Source organism: Stenella coeruleoalba (genome assembly GCF_951394435.1).
Source record: "Stenella coeruleoalba genome assembly, chromosome: 10".
NCBI lineage: Eukaryota > Metazoa > Chordata > Mammalia > Artiodactyla > Delphinidae > Stenella > Stenella coeruleoalba.
The window spans coordinates 82,419,542-82,445,087 of NC_137156.1; the positions used below are offsets into that span (position 1 = coordinate 82,419,542).

Consider the following 25,546-nt stretch of genomic DNA (forward strand, 5'->3'; position numbering starts at 1 on the left):
AATTCAACACCCATTTATGATAAAAACCCTGCAGAAAGTAGGCACAGAGGCAACTTTCCTCAACGTAATAAAGGCCATATATGACAAACCCACAGCAAACATTGTCCTCAATGGTGAAAAACTGAAAGTATTTCCACTAAGATCAGGAACAAGACAAGGTTGCCCATTCTCACCACTCTTATTCAACATAGTTTTGGAAGTTTTAGCCACAGCAATCAGAGAAGAAAAATAAATAAAAGGAATCCAAATTGGAAAAGAAGAAGTAAAGCTGTCACTGTTTGCAAATGACATGATACTATACATAGAGAATCCTAAAGATGCTACCAGAAAATTACTAGAGCTAATCAATGAATTTGGTAAAGTAGCAGGATACAAAATTAATGCACAGAAATCTCTGGCATTCCTATACACTAAGGATGAAAAATCTGAAAGTGAAATCAAGAAAACACTCCCATTTACCACTGCAACAAAAAGAATAAAATATCTAGGAATAAACCTACCTAAGGAGACAAAAGAACTGTATGCAGAAAATTATAAGACACTGATGAAAGAAATTAAAAATGATACAAATAGATGGAGAGATATACCATGTTTTTGGATAGGAAGAATCAACATGTTGGAAATGACTCTACTACCCAAAGCACTCTACAGATTCAATGCAATCCCTATCAAACTACCACTGGCATTTTTCACAGAACTGGAACAAAAAATTTCACAATTTGTATGGAAACACAGAAGACCCCGAATAGCCAAAGCAATCTTGAGAACGAAAAACAGAGCTGGAGGAATCAGGCTCCCTGACTTCAGACTATACTACAAAGCTACAGTAATCAAGACAGTATGGTAATGGCACTAAAACAGAAATATAGATCAATGGAACAGGATAGAAAGCCCAGAGATAAACCCACGCACATATGGTCACCTTATCTTTGATAAAGGAGGCAGGAATGTACAGTGCAGAAAGGACAGCCTCTTCAATAAGTGGTGCTAGGATAACTGGACAGGTACATTTAAAGTATGAGAATAGAACAGTCCCTAAGACCATACACAAAAATAAGCTCAAAATTGATTGAAGACCTACATGTAAGGCCAGAAACTATCAAACTCTTAGAGGAAAACATAGGCAGAACACTCTATGACATAAAAATCACAGCAAGATCCTTTTTCACCCACCTCCTAGAGAAATGGAAATAAAAATAAACAAATGGGACCTAATGAAACTTGAAAGCTTTTGCACAGCAAAGGAAACCATAAACAAGACCAAAAGACAACCCTCAGAATGGGAGAAAAAATTTGCAAATGAAGCATCTGACAAAGGATTAATCTCCAAAATTTACAAGCAGCTCATGCAGCTCAGTAACAAAAAAAGAAACAACCCAATCCAAAAATGGGCAGAAGACCTAAATAGACATTTCTCCAAAGAAGATATACAGATTGCCAACAAACACATGAAAGGATGCTCAACATCATAAATCATTAGAGAAATGCAAATCAAAACTACAGTGAGATATCGTCTCACACCAGTCAGAATGGCCATCATTAAAAAATCTACAAACCATAGGGCTTCCCTGGTGGCGCAGTGGTTGAGTGTCTGCCTGCCGATGCAGGGGACATGGGTTCGTGCCCCGGTCCAGGAAGATCCCACATGCTGCGGAGCAGCTGGGCCGGTGAGCCATGGCAGCTGAGCTTGTGCGTCCGGAGCCTGTGTTCCACGATGGGAGAGGCCACAACAGTGAGAGGCTTGCGTGCCGCAAAAAAAAAAAAAAAAAAAATCAACAAACAATAAATGCTGGAGAGGGTGTGGAGAAAAGGGAACCCTCTCGCACTGTTGGTGGGAATGTAAATTGATACAGTCACTATGGAGAACAGTATGGAGGTTCTTTAAAAAACTAAAAATAGAATTACCATATGACCCAGCAATCCCACTACTGGGCATATACCCTGAGAAAACCATAATTTAAAAAGAGTCATGTACCAAAATGTTCATTGCAGCTCCATTTACAATAGCCAGAAGATGGAAACAACCTAAGTGTCCATCATCAGATGAATGGATAACGAAGATGTGGCACATATATACAATGGAATATTACTCAGCCATAAAAAGAAACGAAATTGAGTTATTTGTAGTGAGGTGGATGGACCTAGAGTCTATCATACAGAGTGAAGTAAGTCAGAAAGAGAAAGACAAATACCGTATGCTAACGCATATATATGGAATTTAAGAAAAAAAAATGTCATGAAGAACCTAGGGGTAAGACAGGAATAAAGACACAGACCTACTAGAGAATGGACTTGAGGATATGGGGAGGGGGAAGGGTAAGCTGTGACAAAGTGAGAGAGTGGCAGGGACATATATACACTACCAAACGTAAAATAGATAGCTAGTGTGAAGCAGCCACATGGCACAGGGAGATCAGCTCAGTGCTTTGTGACCTCCTAGATGGGTGAGATAGAGAGGGTGGGAGGAAGGGAGACGCCAAGAGGGAAGAGATATGGGAACATACGTATATGTATAACTGATTCACTTCATTATAAAGCCCGAAACTAACACACCATTGTAAAGCAATTATACTCCAATAAAGATGTAAATAAAATAAAATAAAATAAAATAAATGTGTATTTATACAGAAAGAAAAGGAAAACTCTGGAAGCTGACAGGCCAAATTTAAATCTCTTCACTAAGGAATTATGAGTGATTTTATGATTTTCTTTGTGCTTTTCTGTATTCCAAATACTCCATACCAACCATTGATTAAATTACAGAACAATTATTTAGCAAATGAATGAAATCTCTCAGACACTTAATTCTCAAGTTTTTTTTTTTTTAAAGAACTAATGCTGTGTAAATTAACTTATAACTCCAAAAAGAATGACTATTAAAAGATGTGTTTTAGACATTATTTTTTTTTAAAAAGCCTTCTAGGGACTTCCTTCATGGCACCGTGGTTAGGAGTCTGCCTGCCAATGCAGGGGACACGAGTTTGATCCCTGGTCCGGGAAGATCCCACATGCTGCAAAGCAACTAAGCCCACGAGCCACAGGTACTGAGCCTGCGCTCTAGAGCCTGTGAACCACAACTACTGAAGCCAGCGAGCCACAACTACTGAAGCCTGTGTGCCTAGAGTCCATGCACCGCAACAAAGAGTAGCCCCTGCTCGCCGCAACTAGAGAAAGCCCGCGCGCAGCAACGAAGACCCAACGCAGTGGAAAATAAATAGATAAATTTATTTATTTATTTATTAAAAAAAAAAGCCTTCTGCACCAAGGTCCCAGGTGCTCATTAACTACAAAGTGCAAAGTGTACAAGAACAGACATTGCGCGTTTTGTTTTGGGGTGAGTTTTATTTGAGTTTTGACCCAACTTTATTTTAGGAAGATTTTGTTTCAGAAAGACATCAGGCTGTTTTCTACAGATAATTTCTGAGTATCAGCAGGACCAGTCTGGACTGCCTCAGGCTTGCTAAGCACAGCAATAAAGTTGTGAATGGTGTTTAATTAAAACCATTTGCTTTAAGTAAATGGAACAAGAGTTCATACTGGCTATTATTGCCTCTTGACCTCTCAGGCCTGCAATGCTCTTCTCTAAAGGGGCCACTGCTGGTGTAGAAATGGCAGAAAGGCATGGGCATCTTCTTGTGGTCATTACATTTTAAGACCACATGGCCCATAGAAATTATGAGATTTGGAAAGTGTTGACATAATAACATTTTCTAGAATTTATATTTTCTATACATTGAAGAAAGGAATGTTGCTGTGTCAAAATGCCTCAAAACAATGCCTCAAAAGGCAGCTTATTTGCTATGTTCTTGCTGGTCTCATTCTATGGATTTCCACGGATACACCAAGTAGCTGACAAAGATGAGACAAGACCTGATTTGCTGGGTGACTATAATGGGTTTGGCCCCCTTTCAGAAAAACATGCCAAATCTTCCTATATTTGCTCAAATTTAACTCGCCTTATGATATTGCTTTCTTTCACATTTAGAAGGTCTCACCCAATTCTAAAATACTGTTGCACATGAAGTTTTTTTTGTTTTGTTTTTGCGGTACGCGGGCCTCTTACTGTTGTGGCCTCTCCCGTTGCGAAGCACAGATTCCGGACGCTCAGGCTCAGTGGCCATGGCTCACGGGCCCAGCTGCTCCGCGGCGTGTGGGATCTTCCCGGACCGGGGAACGAACCCGTGTCTCCTGCGTCGGCAGGCGGACTCTCAACCACTGCGCCACCAGGGAAGCCCACACATAAAGTTTTTAAATAGGTTTTTTAAGAAGCTTCTCTTAAAATCAAATTTAAACACATGCTTTACTGGCTTAATGTAGGTGTCCTTTAATTTATCTTTACTGTGTGTTTGTTTTTCTTTTGATGCCCCCATACAAGCATCCAAGTCATTCGCAATACTCACAGGCTTATATCTGGTCCTTTTCTATTCCAGAGATTCCTCCCTCAGGAAAGCCCTATCTCAGGCCTAAGAAGAGTAAGAGACAGGGGCATGTGGATTGGGACTTCATCTGTTTTGAGCTACTGACTCAGTGGTCCTTACAACCCACACATAATGAACCTCCGCCTTCCCTGTTCTTAGAATTGCTCACTCATGACAAAAACAAGGCAAGCATGTCCAGTGCCAAATGCCATCTCCTTTCCTGGTCTGAAAAGATGAGAGCAGGAAAAGGAGAAAGTGTGCCATCAAGTAGTGAATAAAAACACAAGTACTGAAGTCCTAACACTCATGCCGCTCGCATTAGTGCCATGGAAGTAAATGGCATGCATAATGGACAAAATGTCATCAAGAATATTACCCTGAGCTCTGAAGTCATGGGCTAGCAACCAACCCCTGACAGAGTATGAGAATTTAGTTAAGTCTACTTCATATTAGCCAAAGAGAAAGAATAAAAATGATATAAACACTCGCTAACTTAAGACATTAAGAGCTATTTTCCAACGAAAATGTTCTTTCATATGTACCATAACTGAGTTATTTCTCATCATTTTAACAATGGCAAGAAACTTTCTTCGAGTTTCTCCTCCATGTGGCAGAAGCTTTGGGCTTGGAAGTTCTGATTAAAGGTGAATCTGCCACAATTCAGAAAGCACTTCCCTACCCCACCTCTCCAAAAGACTTCAAGAGGATGGCCACCAGAGAGCAGCGGGAACCAACCATCCTGAGGAGGTCCTGGAACATGCCAGCTCACTGTAATTTGTCCTACTATAAGTTTGCCGTGAAAAGACAGGCCTGTAGTTCAAACACTTTACATTAAATGATTTGCTGAGTATGAAACATTCCAGGTCCATCACCAACCGTGATATACTGTGCCTATGCACTGCCTCCATCTACTCCTTCATAATTGACTTTTTTTCTTTTGAAAGTACACATAGTTATGAACCTGAAGTACTGTCTGGAAGGATAACTTCACTCATTATGGTATAGAAAATCCCCCTTGGAACTACAGAACTTGAAAATATATTTTCTCCCTCTTTTTCTCTCAGTGCAAAGATCATTTTGCCCATCTACTTGACTTCAACGGGATTCAATTTATGTGTACTTATACATAATTTATAAACCCAATTTTAAGCCTTAATGTTTTATATGTTGATTCTGAGAGATCAAGAGTCAGGTCCACATTCATGTAAGATAGAGACCAGGTTTGCCTCATAACATTCTCCTAAGCAATGCAGCCATCAAGCTAGACTATCCATCAAGCCTGATGACTTCAGGTGGTATGAGCCAGGATTTGTGGAAACCTTAGCAATGGAGACAAAAAGAGAGAAAATTGAAACTCATGGATATTTTTATCAGAGGGATAAAAATAATTCCAAGCTCAGCAAAACCAGGGTAGTTGGTTCTAGCTCTGAATGCTAGTCTTATGGCAAAGCCAAGAGCATTTTCTTGGGATTAACTCGAACAGGTCTCTAAAACCAGAATAACTCCTTGTAACGTTCCTGAGTGATTCCTGAATCTGCAGATGCACGTAAACCTCCTTGTATCTACTAGTTGGCTCACATTCCCAGAGTAGTGCCTTCTGCAACATTCTTTCTCAAACTGGCTGCACCGTGGACTCACCAGGAAAACTTAAAAACTCCTGAAGCCTCAGTCCCTCTCCGTTCCAAGTGATTCTGATGGAATTCATCTAGAGAATGAATGGTCTGGGTATGTGTAGTGTTAACGGCTCCCCAGTGGTTTCTAATGTGCAGCCGAGTATGAGAATCCAGGTCCTTTTAAACTCTCTTTGGCAATTTTAGGTTTTTTTTCTTTTTTTCCGAAAGAAAGTTCTAGATCTTATTCATCTCCTTATTCACTGTGTCCTCTCCAGTGCCTCTTCCCAGGATTCCTTGTAATCATAGTCTGTAATTAGAAAACTGGTGAGACACTTTGTGGAAGTCTGTCTGGCCCATAATACTGTAAGCTCCATGCACGTAGGATGAACATCCCCACTCCTCACAGAATGGCACAAATATGGCGCACAATGAATAATTATTTGGTTGAATAAAAAAAATTAACTGTACTAAACTTAAAGAATAAAATAAATATTAATAACAGCAGCTAACAATTACATAATCTGGTCCTCCAAACAGAAATTTAGATCCAGGGTTAGTTGAATCTGTGGGTGCGAAACCCATGGATGCAAAACCCAACTGTATTCATTGTACTCTGCAATTTTACATGAGAGACTTGGGCATCCGTGGATTTTGGTATCTGTGCGAGCTCCTAGAACCAATCTCCTACAGACAGCAAGAGACAACTGTATAGGCATTAACTATGTGCCAGAAACTGGTTTAAAGGCTTTACAAATGTTAACTCATTTATTTATTACCACAAACCTAAGACACGTACAAAGTCATATCCATTATACAGATGAGGGAACTGAGGCACAGACGGATTAAGTTGCTCAGGGCCAAACCTTGGTGAGAGAGCCAGGATTAAAACCGAGGCAGCCTGGCTCTAGGGTGCCTCTTCTTACCAACTAAATTATACCCTGCCTGGCCAGTGGCAGAGGCTGGCCAACTGCCCCTATTATATACATGACCAACACCACAGCAACCACATCCTGAAGATACCTACCACTGGCACTGCTTTCATGAAAAGACTGCCTGAAGTTCCAGGCACTGTGCTCAAAGCACTTCATGTGTTATTTCATCTAGTACCACAAGTTATTAACTCTACTTTACAGATTAAACGTCAGGCACAGAAAGGTGAATCAACAGGCACAAGGTCACACAGCTAGGAACTGGCAGAGCTGGATCTCAGCCGAGCTATTTCTGCCAATGAGGTATAAGCTCTTAATGACCACATAATGACCCCTATAGTTGGCGAGTTATATACTTTTTTAAACTATCTAACATGCATGACAAGAATACCTTGAAACAACTTCTTGGCCCCTGGTTTTCACTGCTCTCTTCATACCTTCCCTAGCATGTTATTTAGTCTCATCTCATACAACAGAGTCACATCAAAAACACATTTGATTTATATGAATCCATCTATACAGGCACGGGGATGGAATAAGTAAGTGAGAAAGAATAGAAATTAATGAGTAAAATCTAGTGGGTGACCCCACTGCCATTTCATTCAAAGGACGTGAGTCCCTGGGGGAAATGGGAGGGAGTGAGACCTCACTGCTCACTCCCAAATGCTCAATGGCTTGGGTCTCACCACACTACTGGGATTCTAATGTTTAAAGATATTAAGACACATGGGTAACTTAAAGGACTTTCAAACCTAATTCTGATTATATTTTTTGCTTTATGAACTGTCTTTAGAGCCTCACCTTCACGTGGACTGTGTCTCCACTGTATAGTGGCTTCAGTGAACTACAGACAGACGTACAGGAACCAAAAGAGGAATGAAAACTAGCTCATGCCCTGTTTCTTGTCTGGCCCACTCTCTAGGGGACCCATGAACACTCAATAACATGGTAACAACCTCAGAGGTGGAAGAGATAGCAACAAGGTCTCACCTTGATATTGAACATATGAATTAAAAGAAAAGCAGGCAAATCTCAATTCCCCAATGGTGGTTGACATAAAGATGATTTGTCTAATGGTGAGGGAAAGTTATATGCTGATTCTCTGACCAAAGAGTTTCTGTAAAAGGAAGTTGCACAAAGAGCCATCAAGATAAAGAAACATTAAATTGTATTTTTTTAAAAAGTGATTTTTTCATTCCCCATGTATACCAAAAGGAAATGCAGTAAAGACCTTCCTTGTGTCACATATCATCGTGAATCAATTTTCTTGACCAAACATAAAACTTGATTCAACATCTCCACCTTGAAACATTCTATTATCACAGCTTTTGTCAAATACTGAAAGATCTGACCACTTCCCTTTTCCCCAGATAGCACTAGGAACCCAGATAAAAAATGAAGGTTGTATTTTGTAACAAGAACAGACAGGAGACTGAATCACAGCAAAACACTTACAAATCAAGAGAGGAGAAGAAAAGTATCAAGAGAGATTAAATGCACAGAGAACAATAATAGGAAGGAAATCTCCTGTGAAAAGAAGCAGCTGATGGTAACTTAATCGGGACAAAAATGAACTAGATTTACTTCAATGACTGAGCTCAAGATGAGGTAATTTCCTCAAGTTTATAGAAAGTCACTTGAAAAATTACACAACTTGTTGCTGTATTCTACTTTTAGAGAGAAGAGAAATAAAAGATCTCCGCGAGGGAGCTGATCTTCAAAGAAATGCATTTACGATCCCAGTTGATGAATTTTACCTATTAACTAGGAGACTATCTTTAATTCTCATTTGGATAGAAAAGTCACTTTAGGACAGTTAAGGTCCCTCTGAGTTTCACGGAAAGATTCTGACATAAAAATAAGGGAATAAAAAAATCTTAAAATACATGGGGGTATAGAGTGTATGGGGAAAGAACTGAAAAGAATTGTTAACAGAGGCGGGCCCAAGGGCCACTACACAGCACAAGAGAATGCTGGGGCAAACTCTCAGGTTGGTGAGAATTTTAAAGGTATGGTATATTAAGCAGACTTGCTGGGTTGTCAGTGACAGACAATGAAATCTAATTCAAAGGGGAAAAAGAAAGAATGATTTGGCTCATAGCTGGAAAAGATGTGGAGCAGCTCACAGAAGTAAAGAGAAGCTTCAGATCCACAACAGTCATCCTCAAATTTAGGCAAACATGAGAATCACCAGAAAGACTTGTTAAAACACAGAGCTGGGCCCCATCTCAGAGTTTTTGATACAATAGCTTTGAAGGGGGCCAAGAATATGCATTTCTAAAAAGGTTCTAGGTAACACCACTCCTGCTGGGTCAACCACTTTAAGAACCACTGAGTTACAGACAACTGGCTATATAGGAATGAAGCACTATGACTGAGAGAGTCTTCATCATGCAGGTTCGCTCCTGCATCTTACTCAGGCTTTCACCAGGTGGGAAGGAATAGAGCCTCCTGGGCCACATTGTTTTAATTCATGATACCAGAGACAGGTGGCCTTTTCCATGAGCTTCAGGAGGAAAGCTGACTGGACTGAGGGGCCTGTGCTAGGAGATCACTCCTAAAAGCAGCCTGCTTTCAGGGAGGCAGTAAAGCAACTGGCCTACCTGGAGTATAAGGATACCCCATGGGCAGGAGGGAAGAAGAGAGGATCCAAGCAGGGACACAGAGCCTTGGAGGAGGCACTGAATTTGATGGCATTACCAAGATCACAGGGAACGGGAGAAGAATACTTAAACAAGAGAAAGAATCACGAGAAAACATGATGAGCAAAGAATAACACGACAGTATGGTTCTAACAGCCTACAGTAAAGTTCACTTTGGCATCAAGATGTACCAGGTACGATCAAATTCACTTAAGATACTGGTTTTATGCACATGTTATCTATCTTTACTCACAGAGTAGTGCTTCTTGCATAATCCATGGTGAAGGATTAGTTTTTTTTTATTCCCTGATAGTCACGGACCGATATTTTTGTAAAACAAATATTTTGAATTGCTAGCAAACTGATCTTCCACTTGCGTGTCATGGCAATGGCAATTTGCAATCAAAGTTTCTCAATGCCTATTCTGTTTTTGTACTTATCACAAACCTAAAACAAACAGCTCAGAGATTGGCACTTCTGCACAAACTGGCACTGGTCCAGTGCCACACTTTGAGCAGCACTACTCTAGACTTCGGTGGGCCAGGAGTTCTCTGTCACAATTACTTGTTAATAAGCAAATGAATGAGCAAAGTTCTGTTTCAGTAAAACTTTATTTACAAAAACAGGTGTGGAGCAGGATTTGGCCATGAATTACAGTTTGCCTGTCCCTGCTCTCAACCAGTGTTCCTCAAAGTCTAATGTACATAGGAACCATCTGTTGTGAAAACACAAATTCTGACTTGATGGGTATGTGGTAAGGCTGAGATTCTGCATTTCTAACAGCCTTCACGTTGATGTCAACATTGACTGTCCATGGTCCCCATTTTGAGTAGTGAGGGTCCACAGACTCTTCTCTGTGAACTCAGAGACTGAGATGTGACCTCAAGTATACTAGGTGCTTTATACTGGGTCTTTATTGACCTTAGAAAAGACTACATCTGTCAGTCAGGCACATGTCTTCCTCTGCTTTACAGAGATGATTACAATCAGAAGGAACTGATAAGAACAGCCTCACTGGAACCAATGACATCAAATACTGGATGGATTCCCATACTCTCAGTCAGCCCTGAACCTGACACACAGTAGGTCATCAAGAAGTATCTGTTGACTCCTCACTGGATGGGGAATACCAAGCTGTGTCCACTAGGAAGAGGAAGCTAGGGTGATGGTGGGGCTCTAATTTCTGTCCTCTTATCTTACCTAAGCTATCTTGCATTGTTTGATAAACTGATGCACCTCTCAACAGGCAGTGTTTTAAGGTTGTACTTGGAGATAAAGATGGAATGATAGAATTTATTCTTTCAGTAACACATCTTTTCATGTTTCTTAGCTTTTGTATTTTTTAATTTTGCTTCTTTCACTCTTCTCATTTGAATATCAAACACCTCTTCTTTGGAATTTGCTTAACACTGTCGGCATTTGGATTAGCTATTTGGAAGTTCAGCTTCATGAAGAAGCTCCATTTATAAAGTACAACGACAAATCACAGATTATAAAACACAGAAAAATATCAGAAGTCATCTAAATACAGTGTGAATTGGACATTTCCCTGCCCGCCTGCTGGCCAAATGCCAATATTCTTGGATCATATTGACACAGTGAAGATTCTAAGTCGCTTACATCTTCTTCTCAGAGAAATGTACTGCTTGGGATTAAAGAACAAGTAAAATCTAGAAGGTCATGGGTTAAAGCTCCAAATGGATTTTCTGTTCACTGTTTACGATCCTAAGGCCTCTGAGCAGACACCTAAATGTCTGCTCAAAAATATTTTAGTGGAGTTCTAATTGAGAAAAAGGGATGTGTCCAGAGTGTTTACAGATAACGGCTAATGAAAGAACTCACAGATAAGCTAGAAGAAAAATAATTAACTAGGATTTGTGCCAGTTGCCCATTGGGAATGCTAACTAACATGTGTGTTCGAAATGCTCTGTTTCATAAGACCTCAAAGGTGGTAAAAGAGCATCCCAGGAGAGGGTCCTGGATATGTAGATAAAATATCTATCCATGTTCACAAAGGATCTCTAATTGCAAGAGAGTTGCCATCCAAATTATTAAAGTTGCAGTGTAAACTATTCAAATGAAAAGAACCTTTTTTTAGGTCCATAATAGAGCAAGCAACATTGCTTAGACAACTTTGGCAAAGCAGTAGTGAGTAAAGGACAAAGGAAAGGAGGGCAGCTCCAACGGATATAGATGTTGGATTACATTGATTTTCTTTTTTTGTTGTATAAAAGTCTGTTTTGTACCACAAAGCTTTTCATGATTGTTACTATTCCATTTGTTAACTATATTGTACCCTGTTTTAGCAAACCTGATTTACAAAGTTCACATACATCTTGAAAAAGATTTTAAATACTAGGCTTCTTTAAATTATCTTCTAAATAACAAGAAGCCTTTAAAACACTGCCAATTACTAATATTGCTAGTAAAGCTCACAGTCAGGGAGACCAGCTAACAACATGAGAAGATGATTATCATGTAATATTGGACTAATAAAAGAAGGCCATCAAAAGGAAGGACATCCTAATTATAACCTTATAAAGAAGATACGCATAGATAATGCTGGAAGGAAATTTAACAAACTGTAACAGCAGTTGTGTGATGGGAATAAAGTTAGGGGTAATATTTTTAATCTTATACTTTTAAGTAGGAAAGGTAAATTTATAAAAGTGAAAAATGATCAATTTTTTAAATGTAAAGAAAACTTCATTTGCATAAAGCAAAGGGACCTAACTAGGTAAGGAAATCATTGTTAAGTGAAAAGTGAAAACTAAATTAAAATGTTCTCAAGGTTTATTTACTTAATCCATAGGTATAAAGCTACTATGTCTCAAAAGCCATTAGTGACCCATTTCAAAGGTTCTCATAATCAAAAGACTTCCCTTTAGGAAACATATAAATGCTAATTATGAGAAGAAAAGTTTTTTTTTTTACTTTACATTAGGGGTTCCGGAATGTCCTTTCTTAAAAAAGATAAAATGGAGTCTCTAGCATATGGTTCTGAAGAGTTGTCCATAATTATCCAAAACTTTATAAAGGCAATTCTCATTATTCAGAGCAGTTATGGTCTGTAAAGTTGCAATGAACACTGAATTAGTGAATACTGATCCATCGCCCCTAAGGGAAATACAGGGTTAGGTTCCTGAGAGCCCTTGGTCACATTTTTGTCAACCTATCAGTACATAATCTTGTTTTCTGTGTGTTTGTTTCTGTTTCAGTGTGTCTTATTTAATATACACTGTGGATTCATTAACACTGAAATTGTGACCAATAGCATTGTAAATCATGCCTCAAGAAAGCTTATCTAACATGTATTTTCTCTGTGAGGCACTTCACACTAGACAGTACTTTAGCACTACATGTGGGTCCATTTTAAACAGCAAAATAACACACCAAAAAGGACAAAAACATGAAAAATGGGGCACTGAATAGATCATGAAAATGAAACTTGTTTACTGTAAGAGAGCTGAAACATGAAAGGAGAATCTTGCCTTGATTGACATTCACTGAGAACAGCATGTCAGATAAGTAAAATTTTTCAACACTGTGTGTACTTTTGCAAATGACCGTGAAAGCACTGTAAGTATTGATTTTGGGGTCACAAATAAATTTTAGAGCATAGGCAAATTTGTAAATATTGAACTTGCAAATAGTGGGAATCAACTGTACTAAGAAGCCTGGTTGAAAAAATGCATATTAGGTTACAATGAAATTCCTTCAATACTTTGAAAAAAATTCCTTCAATACCTTGCAAATAACTAAGAATCTTATCAATAACTAAAGAACCATGCCATTTTAATCACAACATCCACCTTGCTTTAAGTCACATTTGGAGGGGTGGGGAATACAATGTTTCCACTTGAAACTGGACCTTAAATGGTGATTCATGAAGCAACAAATTTTAAAAGTCTTACTAAAAGTTTTATGAGAAACTAAGTAAATAATAGCAAAAAATAGTAACATGCATTAAGTGGTCTCACTTTACCTAACAATATTTCAGGTGGACATAGATATAATGGCATAATAAAATTTTATATAGACCAATTCAAAGACAAGAGACAGGATGGAAAAAAAAGAGTGACAACATATATAAAAGAGCCCATTCCCTTGATTTCCAAAACACACACACACACACACACACACACACACACACACACACACACACCCCCCTGTATTTTAAATCTCTGTGAAAAAGAGTGACATAAAAATGGAAAATTGGTCAAAAGATATTAATAGGCAGGTCATAACAGAAGTAATAAAAAATGCTCAATAAAAGAAAAATAAGATGTTACCTCTCATGATAGTAAAGAGTCAGAGTAATGATGGTCAGAATGTAGGAAAACTTATTTGATGAAAACCCTCTATGTTCCTTCAACTAGTATTGAAATAATTTGGCAGTAAGTGTAAAAAACTTAACCTCTGCATACACTTTTACCCTCTTGCTTTTCAACGTCATCTACGTAAATAATCTGACCTGTCTGTAAAGTTATGAAAACAAGGAGGTCCACAGGAGCATTATTTTTAGTCGGAAACACCCTGAATACCAAATAACAGAGGACTGGTTAAGTAAACATATATCTATAAAAGTGAATACTATTTAGCCACTGAGGATGCTGTAGAGTACTACAAAAAGACAGACAGTACTACATACAAAGTGAAAAAAGCAGACTATATAATAGTGTCAGTTATATTGATACTAGTTTTGTCAAAAATGCTATACTATATTATTCATTAAAAAGACTACGTACATGTAATTTAATGTATTTTTGTACTTTTCTGTTTTCTTTTTCCCTAATCTAATAATTAGGGGAAAAGGGATGCTGCTTAATAAAATACCCTAAAACAAAGACAGAACACTATGTAGAAAGCCACTGTGAGTCAAGCCAATTTCTTCAGCAAGCCCATATGGACATGTTGCTCATTTAGGAATGAGACAGTCACTCCTAATTCTCTGACAGTGGGTGGGGGCAGCATGGAGGGAAGAAGAAAGAGGATTCAGTGTCTTCAATCTCCTGAATCCGCTGGGGCTCATCCCACCAGACTACAGTTCACCTCTGCGGAGCAGAAGAATCAGAGGTCTTCACAGTTCAAAGGTTTTTAACCTTGTTCTCCAGAATAATTTTACTAAGTTCACTCTCCACATCCAGTGATTCCTCTACCAGCCAATTTGGATTCTAAAACAATACCTCAAAAATAATAATAGTAAAACTGCCTTGATCACTCTACCATTATAAGATGATTCTTAAGATTCAGAGATGCTTGACATTAATCCTGGTCATTATTTGATCAACTTGTTAGGAAATACACTATTTTCTAATTGCTGAGCTCAACTACTTGTTTTCTCAATGCAATAACATTAAGAAGAAAAAAAAATCCTAACTCTCGTAATAAGTATATATTATTTCCAACCTATATGATATTATAATTTGATTAGTGGTTCATTTCTCTTTAACAATCTACAAAGACCTCTCCATACAGGATTCATAATGAATTACTGAGCATGCTGGGACTAATCATAAAATTTGCTATAATATCCCAAAGTTTGTTAAATTCTTTAAATCACTTACCACAGAACAAAGTAAGGCGTATTAAAATCTGAATTTTGAGAAGCAGAGCAAAGCGTACAAATATTATTTTTTATTTCTTTCTGAGACTATGTCAGCAAGGAGCATGAAAAGAGATTTAGAGTGTCCTATTAGAGATGCTCTGAAAATGCGGTAGCTATCAGACACACTGATCACGTGTGAGATACGGAAAGAGCCAATACTGTAAGAGCCAGGGCCTGGCTCTTACAGTATTGGCAAGTAAGTTGGGCATAGAGAGCCTGACAGTCTTGGAAACTTGGGATGAATGGACATCAGGAAAAGAAATGCAAAATCATCATTTATGAATTCATGACAGTAGGAAAACCACTGCGAGAAGAAATGAGCCCAGGGAGGATGGTTTTCCACTCTCCAGTGTATACACAGTGGTTACCCTAAATGAGAGGCTATCCTAAGGGGAAGGGGAAACCAAATGACAGGTTGCAAATCAAGAAGCACAAAAACATTTTTATTCTTTTCAGACTAGGCTATCAGGTAGATGATCACCATAAAGAATGGCTGCTTTTCGACTCCATATGAAAGTAAAATTTGTTTTCAAACTGGCCTGTAAGAATGGAGATGCAGGGTAATCATTTCAAAAATATCGCTCATATTTAAAATATATTGGACATTATATTTGAAAATGAATCCCTAAAGAGATCTATCAACCCCCAAAATAAATATTCCCTTGCAGATAAGGCGTTTCAGCAAATACATGTGGCATATAATAAAACAAGTTTTTCTTCATGCCTCTGATATAAGCATGTATATAAGAGAAAAAGAGGATACTGTTTTGTTTTTCAATATATGATAATCAACAATACATGAGGCATTTAGTATGTATTAATTCTAAAACATATTTGTTACAACTTAAGGCCTTTGCATAAACCCTTTATCAAAAATACAGCGTGCAGTTTTATGTCCCTGGCCTCAAACTCTAAAGACTTTTCAAGCACTTACCACAGAGCTAAAACAGCTGGCCTCTCCTCAAAGTTACACCAAATTATATTTTGTGGTTCTCCCAAACATGAATCTAATCCTCCCTTTATTAAACTGTGTTTTCTTCGTTGTCTGAAGGGAGAATCACTGCAAGCTACTGAATTGCTTACACATTTCATCAATTTCAAAACAACCCAGGCAGTAACACTGGTGACAATGAACTGTTTCAGACAGCTCCCATTTCTGTAGACGACCATTTATTCCCCAACTGTTTCAGTAATTCTAAATCTAAGCCTTTAAAATGATAATCAAAATGAACACTCAAAAAAAAAAAAACCAACACAAACTAAAGTTTTCATCATGCTTTAGAAAGGTTTGCCAAGTACTTCACATATATCTTAGATGATAATAAAACAATGGGGTATTATTTTCAGGTCTACTTTATACATGAGGTGACAGAAGTTGAAAGAGTATATTCAAGTAGCTAATAAACACATGAGGGAAAGGCATTAAACCACAATAAGATACTACCTCACACCTACCAGAATGACTAAAATGCTGATGAGGGTGTGGAGAAATTGGACTTCCCACACACGCCTATGAGAATGTAAATTGCCACATCTAGAGAACTGTTTGGCAGTATCGATTTAAGCTGAGTATATGCATACCCTACTACCCAGAAATTCTAGTTCCAAGTATCAAAAATATGCTCCAAACGACATGTATGAGAATGTTCACAGCAACATTATTCATAATAGTCAAACATAAGAAGCACACAAATGTCTATCAATAGAAGAATGACAGAAAAGTTCTTGCAGAGTCGTACCATAGAATACTATACAGCAATAATGATAAGTGGACCACTGCTACATAAAATATGAGTGAATCTGAGAAATAAAAGTCAAGTGAAGAATGGCAAATACAAAAGTGTATACAATGTATGATTCCATTTGTATTATGCTCAAAACCAGGCAAAACAAATCTTTGATATTAGAAGTTAGGAGAGTGTTACCTTTGGGAAGAAAGCAGGGTAGGGGGAGGATAGTGGGTAGGCATAAGGGGCTATTGGGATGGTGACTGTCTTAGTCCATTCAGGCTGCTATCACAAACTACATAGACTGTGTGGTTTAAACAACAAACAGTTATTTCTCACAATTCTGGAGGCTGGCAAGTCCAAGATCAAGGCACCAGCAGATTCAGTGGCCACTTACTGGTATACAGGTAGCCAACTTCCAGCTATGTACTCACACTGTGGAAGAGGTGGGAGAGCCCTCTGGGGTCTCTTTTATAAGGGCACTAATTCCATTCATGAGGGCTCTACCCTCATGATCTAATTCCCTCCCAAAGGCCCTACCTCCTCATACCATCACATTGTGGGGTAGGATTTCAACATATAAATTATGAGAAAACACACACATTCAGGCCATGACGCTGGCCAGGTCCTATATTCTTGATATGGTCAGAGGTTCCACAGGTATATTCATTTTGTCATAATTCATCGAACTATATACTTAAGATTTGTATAGTGTCCTCTATGTAAGTTATACTTTTAATAAAAGTTTATTAAATTTTTAGATTGTACTGTCATGTGAAATTATTGCCCCTTTAAATTGGAAATGTGTGTATCTCATTTCATGCAATAAAGTAACCCTCTGAGGTAATAAGTACTGTTACTATCTCCATTTTATAAAAGAGGAAACCAAGACACAAAAAAGTTAAATGACATGCCCAAGGTCCCACAGCCAATACGTGTTAAAGACAGGACTGCAACACAGGCTGCGTGGCACCAGAGCCCCACCAAGAATCCCTTCCTTCTTTAACGAGTATTTGGTGCTTATAGAGCACATTTCTTGCTAGACATTTAAAGGGCTTTGAAAATTTGACTCTCAGTTGGATCTAAACCAGGAAGCACAGTCAAATCAAGCGAAGTGACGTCACTAATGCCAATCATATGCTACTGCTTTTCAAAATCAGGCCTCCCGAGGGCAACAAATTTGCTTAACTTCAGACAATACAGTCGAGGTTACTGTTGAGATTCATATCAACCATCTTTTTCTTTAATTCATTTATGCAAGACGTTTTACATACTCCAGATGTTGTTGCACTCATTTTCTACACCTTTGGAATTCTAAATTTAAAATTAGAAACAGAAGCCAAAGCACCCATCAGGAAAACAAAAACGTAAGGCTAACATTCTTGATAGTGTTTCTCCTTTAAATGTGTTCAAATTCTTTATAGATTACCACAAAATCCTACTTCTATTTTATATCAATTTTACTCCCTGTGATTTTAGGAACACTAATGTTTAGAATCCTGGAAGTTAAAATGATGAGGGTGAGATCATATCTATTCTACCACCAGCAGAACAAACTCTATTACCTTTCTCTCATCTCAAGCCCAGGTGGCAAATAAGAGAAGTATAAAATATTTAATGATACACTTCATGGGAATCCAGTTTAGAAAGCTATCTAGTAAACACTCTTGTTTTAGACAGTTTGGCAGAGGAACTTCACTTCATATGTATTACAAATAAGGAACAGATCAGTTATAAAGGTACGTGTGTTAGGTCCCAATGAAAATCAGCATTTGGGCTAATGGTCAAGTGAAAGAAACACAAGTCTCAGCTCCATGGCTGACATTAGGAGTGGAAACATATGCCAATCCATAATATTTTTCTTGAATGTTGATGCCTATTACTTGATCAATAGAATTAGCTTGTACATATAACAAACAAGTAGTTGTTAGTATCAGTTGATTTAAGTTTAACAACAACAGGCCTTTTGTAATTTTGAGTTTCAGTGTATTCAACTGACTAATCCTTATATCTAACAAGAAAATCAATACCTTTGAAATAATTAGCTTTGGGCTCTCGGGAATCTCTACTTCTGGGCAAATGGATGGGGTTCTACTTGAAATAATTACTGCCAGAACTATAACCAGTTTCTTTGCAAGATGAAATCAATTCATCTATACTATTTTTTAGCCTCTGTTCTCTGAAATCTGTGACACAGTGCCAGGATTGAAAATACCCATTACATTTCTATGCTTTTTAACGGGCTTTGAAATTTCAAGATTTGGAAAATGTACTGTGAGATGAGCCAAGCATGCATTTTCCTGATATAGCATGAGAAAAATAAAATAACTCCCACATACTTTTATCTATACAAGATGACAGTCAAATCTCAAAAAAAGTTTAAATACTCCAAGCATTTGAAAATATTCTATAGGGTAAAGTCAACGTTTTTGAAGAGATTGTTTTTTTTCAAAAACAAAAATAAAAAAAGCTCTCCAAGTGATTTTTCATTCCCTTCCTGTACTTTTATGAAATTAAAATTCAGGATCAGCCCCTAAGAAAAGATATTCCAAAGAAAATGCAATGATTGTCCTGTTAGGTTTAATCCTTTGTTGGTTCTCTTTAATTCTCAGCACTGAGTTTCACTAAATGTACAGTATTTCATTACAGTTCCCTGTCCTCTGGGTACTTTGTAGTTCAAGCAGTTTAAAGAGCTGTGTATTACGTCCATGGTATTTACAGATTTCAAATGGTTTGAAAATCCCTGGGATAAAAATTATTCTTCCCTTAGAAAGGAGTAGGAAGGAGGGAAAAATGAATTAATAAATGATTACAGAGCCTCTGATAATATTCCTACTTAACCAATGAAAACGAGGTGCTTCTGTAAACAGAAAAATCAACTGCAGACACTTCACGGCTGGGTGACTTTGGACTTCAGTGACTTTGCTATTCCTGAACAACCCTAGAGCAATGCAGATACGTTGCTAATATTGTTTAACAATTTTATGTGTGTGTATGTGAATCAGAAGGAAAAGACAGCAAAAACATAAGGTTACCAACTAAGTCATAATGAAAACAGACAAGCATACCACTAACCTAAGACAAAAAAACTGCATGCACATGAGACCCAAAATGCCAGTCTATTTATGAGTGGGAAGCTTCCATATTAAGTTCAGACAACATTTCTTTAAAAAGAATCTGATATTGTTTTCATTCATGATTTTCTTAGTGATGGTTCAGATTTCCTATGTCTTCAGATATGTCAGGAACCAAGAGAATGTGTCACATATTAACAATATTAAGATAATGATTCTCAAATAAAATTTACAATCATATGGTTGTGCTATATACACTACCCCAAAGAATTGTGAAGAGAATTAAATGACATATATCAGATATTCAAAAAATATTAGTCTTTTCAATATAATAATATCCACCTAAATCATGTTATCATAGACAACTGAATACCTACAATGGAAACAAACCATACTGGTACTTAAATTGATTAAATATTTACTGAATACCTTCTATGCACCTAGCATGAGTATGATAGCTACATTCTAGTTAAGAAGATGCCCATGAAACAACATTATATGCTACTTAGAGCGTATGTTACAAACTGTAACGTCTGTAATTGTCAGAGATGAAAATTGAAAAGCATATAGAAGGAGGTGGGGTCATTATTTTCCAGTAATATATAATATTATAAGCCTGTAACTTTCTTCTGTCTTAATCTTATAATATCTTCAGCATCTTTATGAAAGGAATCTGAGACTCAGTCCTCTCTAAGTCACATAAGCATAGAACTAATCGCTTCACTGTGAAGGACCCAAAAAATATTTCATGCCAACCAATGTTTCATTATTTGCACTACACTTTTTAAAAAAATTTCCTTCTACCTCCCAGAACTTTGTAAGCACATACCCTGAAATAAAATCCTAGGGGCACTTATAAACCTTTCACCCAGATGATTTAAACCATCATGCATTCCAATGAGATATAAGGCAGGATTTGCACCTGGGGCTGCAAAGTACATGGGTTGGCTTATTAACCCTTAGCAGCAGGAACAAGGTAGATGTTGATGGTGAGAAATCATTACACCATGCAATCTTCCCTACAAAGAGAGAGGTTACCTTAGGATCAGCTGTGAGTAATTTGAATGCTTGATATACTTGAGATTCCTTTACACCACCACCAAGATCCAAGAAGTTGGCTGGCTTCCCACCATTCAGGAAAATGATGTCACAGGTAGCCATGGCGAGTCCAGCACCATTCACTGTGAAATGCAAATGGCACATAAGACAGGATAAATTTAACAACATGAAAGGGTGCATAAATTTTGTCCCTCCCCCATATTGCTAAAAGAGAGCCCTGACTTTACTAGGCCAATTTCCACCCTGCTTGGAATTCTATTCAGCCAGATAAATTCATAGACTTTAAGAATAATCAGGACTGTTGGGCTTCCCTGGTGGCGCAGTGGTTGAGAGTCTGCCTGCCGATGCAGGGGACATGGGTTCGTGCCCCGGTCCGGGAAGATCCCACATGCCACGGAGCGCCTGGGCCCGTGAGCCACGGCCGCTGAGCCTGCGCGTCCGGAGCCTGTGCTCTGCAATGGGAGAGGCCACGACAGTAAGAGGCTCACGTACCATCCCCCCCCCCAAAAAAAAAAAAAAGAATAATCAGGAAATGTGCATAGAAAGAATAAACAAAAAGACCTGGGAATGGGAAGAAGAATTTATTGAGAAGTTAAATCAATCTGGGAAACACAAAGAAGGGAATAGCTTAAGTAAGTAATAAATTTGGACGATTAGTAGAGGAAGGAGTTTTAGGTTCTGGAAAGTATGGAGTTTAAGAGAACTGCAAAAGAGAGGAAAAAGGATATGAAAAGTTGCTAGAGCTTATGAATTACATTCTTTTTAATATTCTTTAAGAGATTTGAGTAAAGAATGTGATTCTTTCAATTTTTTGCTTGCTGAGAATATGCTCCTTTGAATGTGGCATCCCTCTGGGGTTGAACCACAGGGATCTCAACTTCAATAGGACTCCACACTATTTTACACTTAGCACAACCATGCAAGTTTATGCGTTCTCTGAGAAACTTAGAAAGCAAATGAACAAATTACAGCATTAAAACAACATTCCTAACCCCCATTCCTGTTTCAAATTAATGTAAGAAATGCTCACTAGCAACCTGATCATTAAAACTAGAACCAAAATGTTGCCAACATCCCAGTAGCTTTTCTTAAGAAACCAAGGAAAGAGTTTTAACATAAAAATTTTTATTTTCCAGAGCGAAGTTTTATTGATCCACTGCACTTCTTTTGCTTCTTAAGCTTAATTATAGGAAATTGCTTTCCTTAGGTTAGAAAGTGCCAAAAAAGTGTTGAACACAGCAAAAACTCTCCAGGTAAAGTAGCTTTCACTTTTTCTGACCCCTGAATTCCTCAAGTAAGCCTATGAACTGTGACTAATTTAATTAAGTCTGGGACAACTAAAATAAAAGTCATTCATATATGATCTTAAAACCATGTGAAATGTGTTAATTGTAGCTTTTGAGACTGCTATCTTGGCCAAATCATGCACACTCCTATAGAGGCTACAAAGAATATGTATTTAATTTGCTCTAAACACACCATTATATGTTTCCCCTTTCTAAACGCCTACAAATATTGAGAGCATATTAACTTATCAAGATCAGAATGATGTGAGCGATCTGGTACATTAGAGTTTTTGCTCCAAAACAAAGCAAGAGCCTTTGGTATCACTCGTAATTGGGTGTCATTTTCTATTGTATTGAACAGCAAACTACTGGATGAGGTCTGTTCAGTTCTGAATATAATGATACTGCTGGTTTAATGAGCTACAAATCTTTTTTATTTTAATTCCATTGAGATTAAGACCTCGGTTTCAAGTGCAGTGAATTGCTTCCACCAGAAACAGAGAAGTATATAAATCTCAGTACCATACTATGGACAATGCAGAAATTGTACTGCCTCTCTAGACCCATTCTTATCTCTGCTAATAAGCCAATTTTACAAATTTAGATGACTATGATAAAATCAACTGTCTTATTAATAAACTGACATAATGGAGTAAACATTTTATCATTTGGTTTTCACAGCACCTGAAACTTTAGTATAATGATTGAAGTATTCATTCTCTTCTACTTCCTCTAAGAAAGCAATTTATCTTAAACCAAGATTTCAGAATAATTCCTAGCATATTAACATTGACTAGAGTAGCAGAAGTTCTGACCTTTACTAATCAAAGTTTAACTGAAATACTTTAATGTTGTGGTCCTCAACTGGGGTGACTGTGCTTACCAAAAGGTAATGTCTGGAGACATTTCTGGTTGTCACAACTGGTGACAATGCAGCACAGGCAAGCGCCCCACAGTCAAGAATTATCCAACCCAACATGTTCATAGTGCCAGAAGTGAGAAACCCTGCTTTAAACTGGTGACCACCAGCCAAAATGAACTTTGGGAAGAAATTTTGGGTTGTTTCTTAAGAGTGTTTGGCTACAAAAATCTCATATGTTTACTTGCTATTGGGAAATAACATTTCAGAAACCAAGGGGCCCTAAATTCTGCAAAAATCCACAAATAATTCTTTTGATATAACTGCTTTCTTACCAAAGCAGGCAATGTTCCCGTCCAGTCCTATGTATTTTAGGTCGTATTTGGCAGCTTCATTTTCAATGGGTTCATTCTCTGATTTGTCGTCCATAGCAAATATGTCCTTTTGTCGGAATTCTGCATTGTCATCAAAGTTTATCTTGGCATCAAAACAGACAACTAATAAAGAAAAAAGAAACATACCTAAATATCTCCTAAGGATCTATAAATTAAGTTCTTCAGGCTGACAAGTGCCGGAGAAAGAAAGTCAAATATTGTTATTTTTTCTCATGCTTCAGGCAGGAGAAGCTGTTATGGCTTTCTTGACCTTTAAACTTTAAGGCTACTAAGACAAATATGACATGGTCCCTGTTTTCAAGGGATTTACATCCTAATAAAAAGCATAATAATTTATATCTGTTGGTTTCTATAAAATAACAATGTAAGTTGCCATTACTCATTAAAAGCTACAGACTGGCATAGTTACATACAGATTTGATTTGCAGTTTTTATTACAGTTCTTATTTTTAGTATTTAACCTTTCACTTCAATGCAAGGAGAGACTAGACAATAACGCTTAATGCTGTCCCCCTACGTCCTTCTTTTGATGTTGCAAAGTGAAGTTTTTATTTAATCAGTATCCTCACTAATATGTCTAGAAGATATAGTGGAAAGAACACCAGGCCAGAATGAATAGATTTTTAAAATTATTTGATCCTTAACTAAATTTGTAATTTTGATAAAAATAACCTACTTTCTTTCTGGACCTCAGTTTTCTTATTTGAAAAATGGAAACAACAATCCCTAGACTGCTGATACACTTACTCTGGGGTCTGCTAAAGCTAGACCATCATCTTGATGTGAGCAGGACCATCTTATGACTCTTGCGATTCAAGATACAAAACATTAAGAGACCAAGACTAGTCAGTTACAATGGAATGCTGCCAGGCATTATTAGCACCACTGTCTCCACCCTCTGGTGCTGGCAGAAATCTCTAACTCTTTTTACTGGCTAGGAGCCCTGGACACAGTGAAACCCGCTCAGCGACAGGGAGGGACTACAGAGTTTTCCTTGATTTACAGATCTTCCACATGTACAATCAGGTAGCGACTGCAGTGGGGATGGGTGGTGTGCTTGGTGTCTTGGATCTGATCTCTTTTATTAGATCCCTTAGAGTAGAAAGTAATTGTCTATGATGACGTTCCATCATAACCTTCTTTTACCCTGCCTGGGATATCGACAGGCAGGGATCTCTGACCATGAATTTAGGTATTACCCGTCCTCCTCCAGCATTGCTGATAGGCACCTAACTCTTGACAGGGAAAGAACCACCTTCATATATTTCACTCTAAAGTAATGACCATGGTCTGTTAGTCCCACTTGCTTCCTATGAAAAGAAAATATTGTTATATTGTAGCATCCTGGAGTTAAAGACCCCAGGTAGAGGGTTTTTCCAAGGGTCTCTCTACCACAATAATTGAGCACTTTGGTACAAATCCATGCAGAATTATCATATTAACATCTAAGAATTCTCAGCATATATAAAAGTCCAAATCACAAATTACTTAAAGTAACACTGACTGACAAGGGAGAATCTTAAATGGAATTTAATGTCTGCCTGAGTCCTTTGTGTTGCCACAAAATGTCCAACCCCTTTACCCACACATTGTGAATATACAGAGCAAATGAGTAATTACTTTGCAGAATACTGAAATCTTAAAGATGGAATCCTACATTACCAAAGGAATTGGCCAATGTTTTCTGCTTGCTACAGTAGCATTTTCTCAGCAATTAATGACTGGTATAAAAATCGATAGGAAAGCAACATCATTGTTGGCTTTCCATTGGGTTTACAAGTATATATTAATTAATTTATTAGTAATTTTAGCTCCTCCATTACTCACTGGCAAGATTACTTGAAACCAACATGTTCAGAATGAATGGGCAAATGCTATCAAATTGACTTCCTAAGTGAAGAGTTTCAAATAAAAGAATTCTTGGTCAAGGTTAATA

At 37.8% G+C, this 25,546-nt stretch overlaps 1 protein-coding gene across 11 annotated transcripts in view; it reads right to left on the reverse strand.

Moving 5' to 3' along the window:
• Positions 1 to 25,546, reverse strand: part of SUCLG2 (succinate-CoA ligase GDP-forming subunit beta) — a 434,144-nt gene that overhangs the window by 261,052 nt on the left and 147,546 nt on the right. For all 11 annotated transcript variants that reach the window (XR_013830273.1, XR_013830274.1, XR_013830275.1 and 8 more), the window contains 2 exons: positions 23,551 to 23,712; positions 21,050 to 21,192 (listed from right to left, as the gene is read on the reverse strand). Coding sequence is in view for 5 of the 11 variants with exons in the window: in XM_079935031.1 (XP_079791157.1) it covers positions 21,050 to 21,192; positions 23,551 to 23,712 (305 nt within the window). In the remaining 6 variants the exon portion in view is untranslated. The remainder of the gene's footprint in view (positions 1 to 21,049; positions 21,193 to 23,550; positions 23,713 to 25,546) is intronic.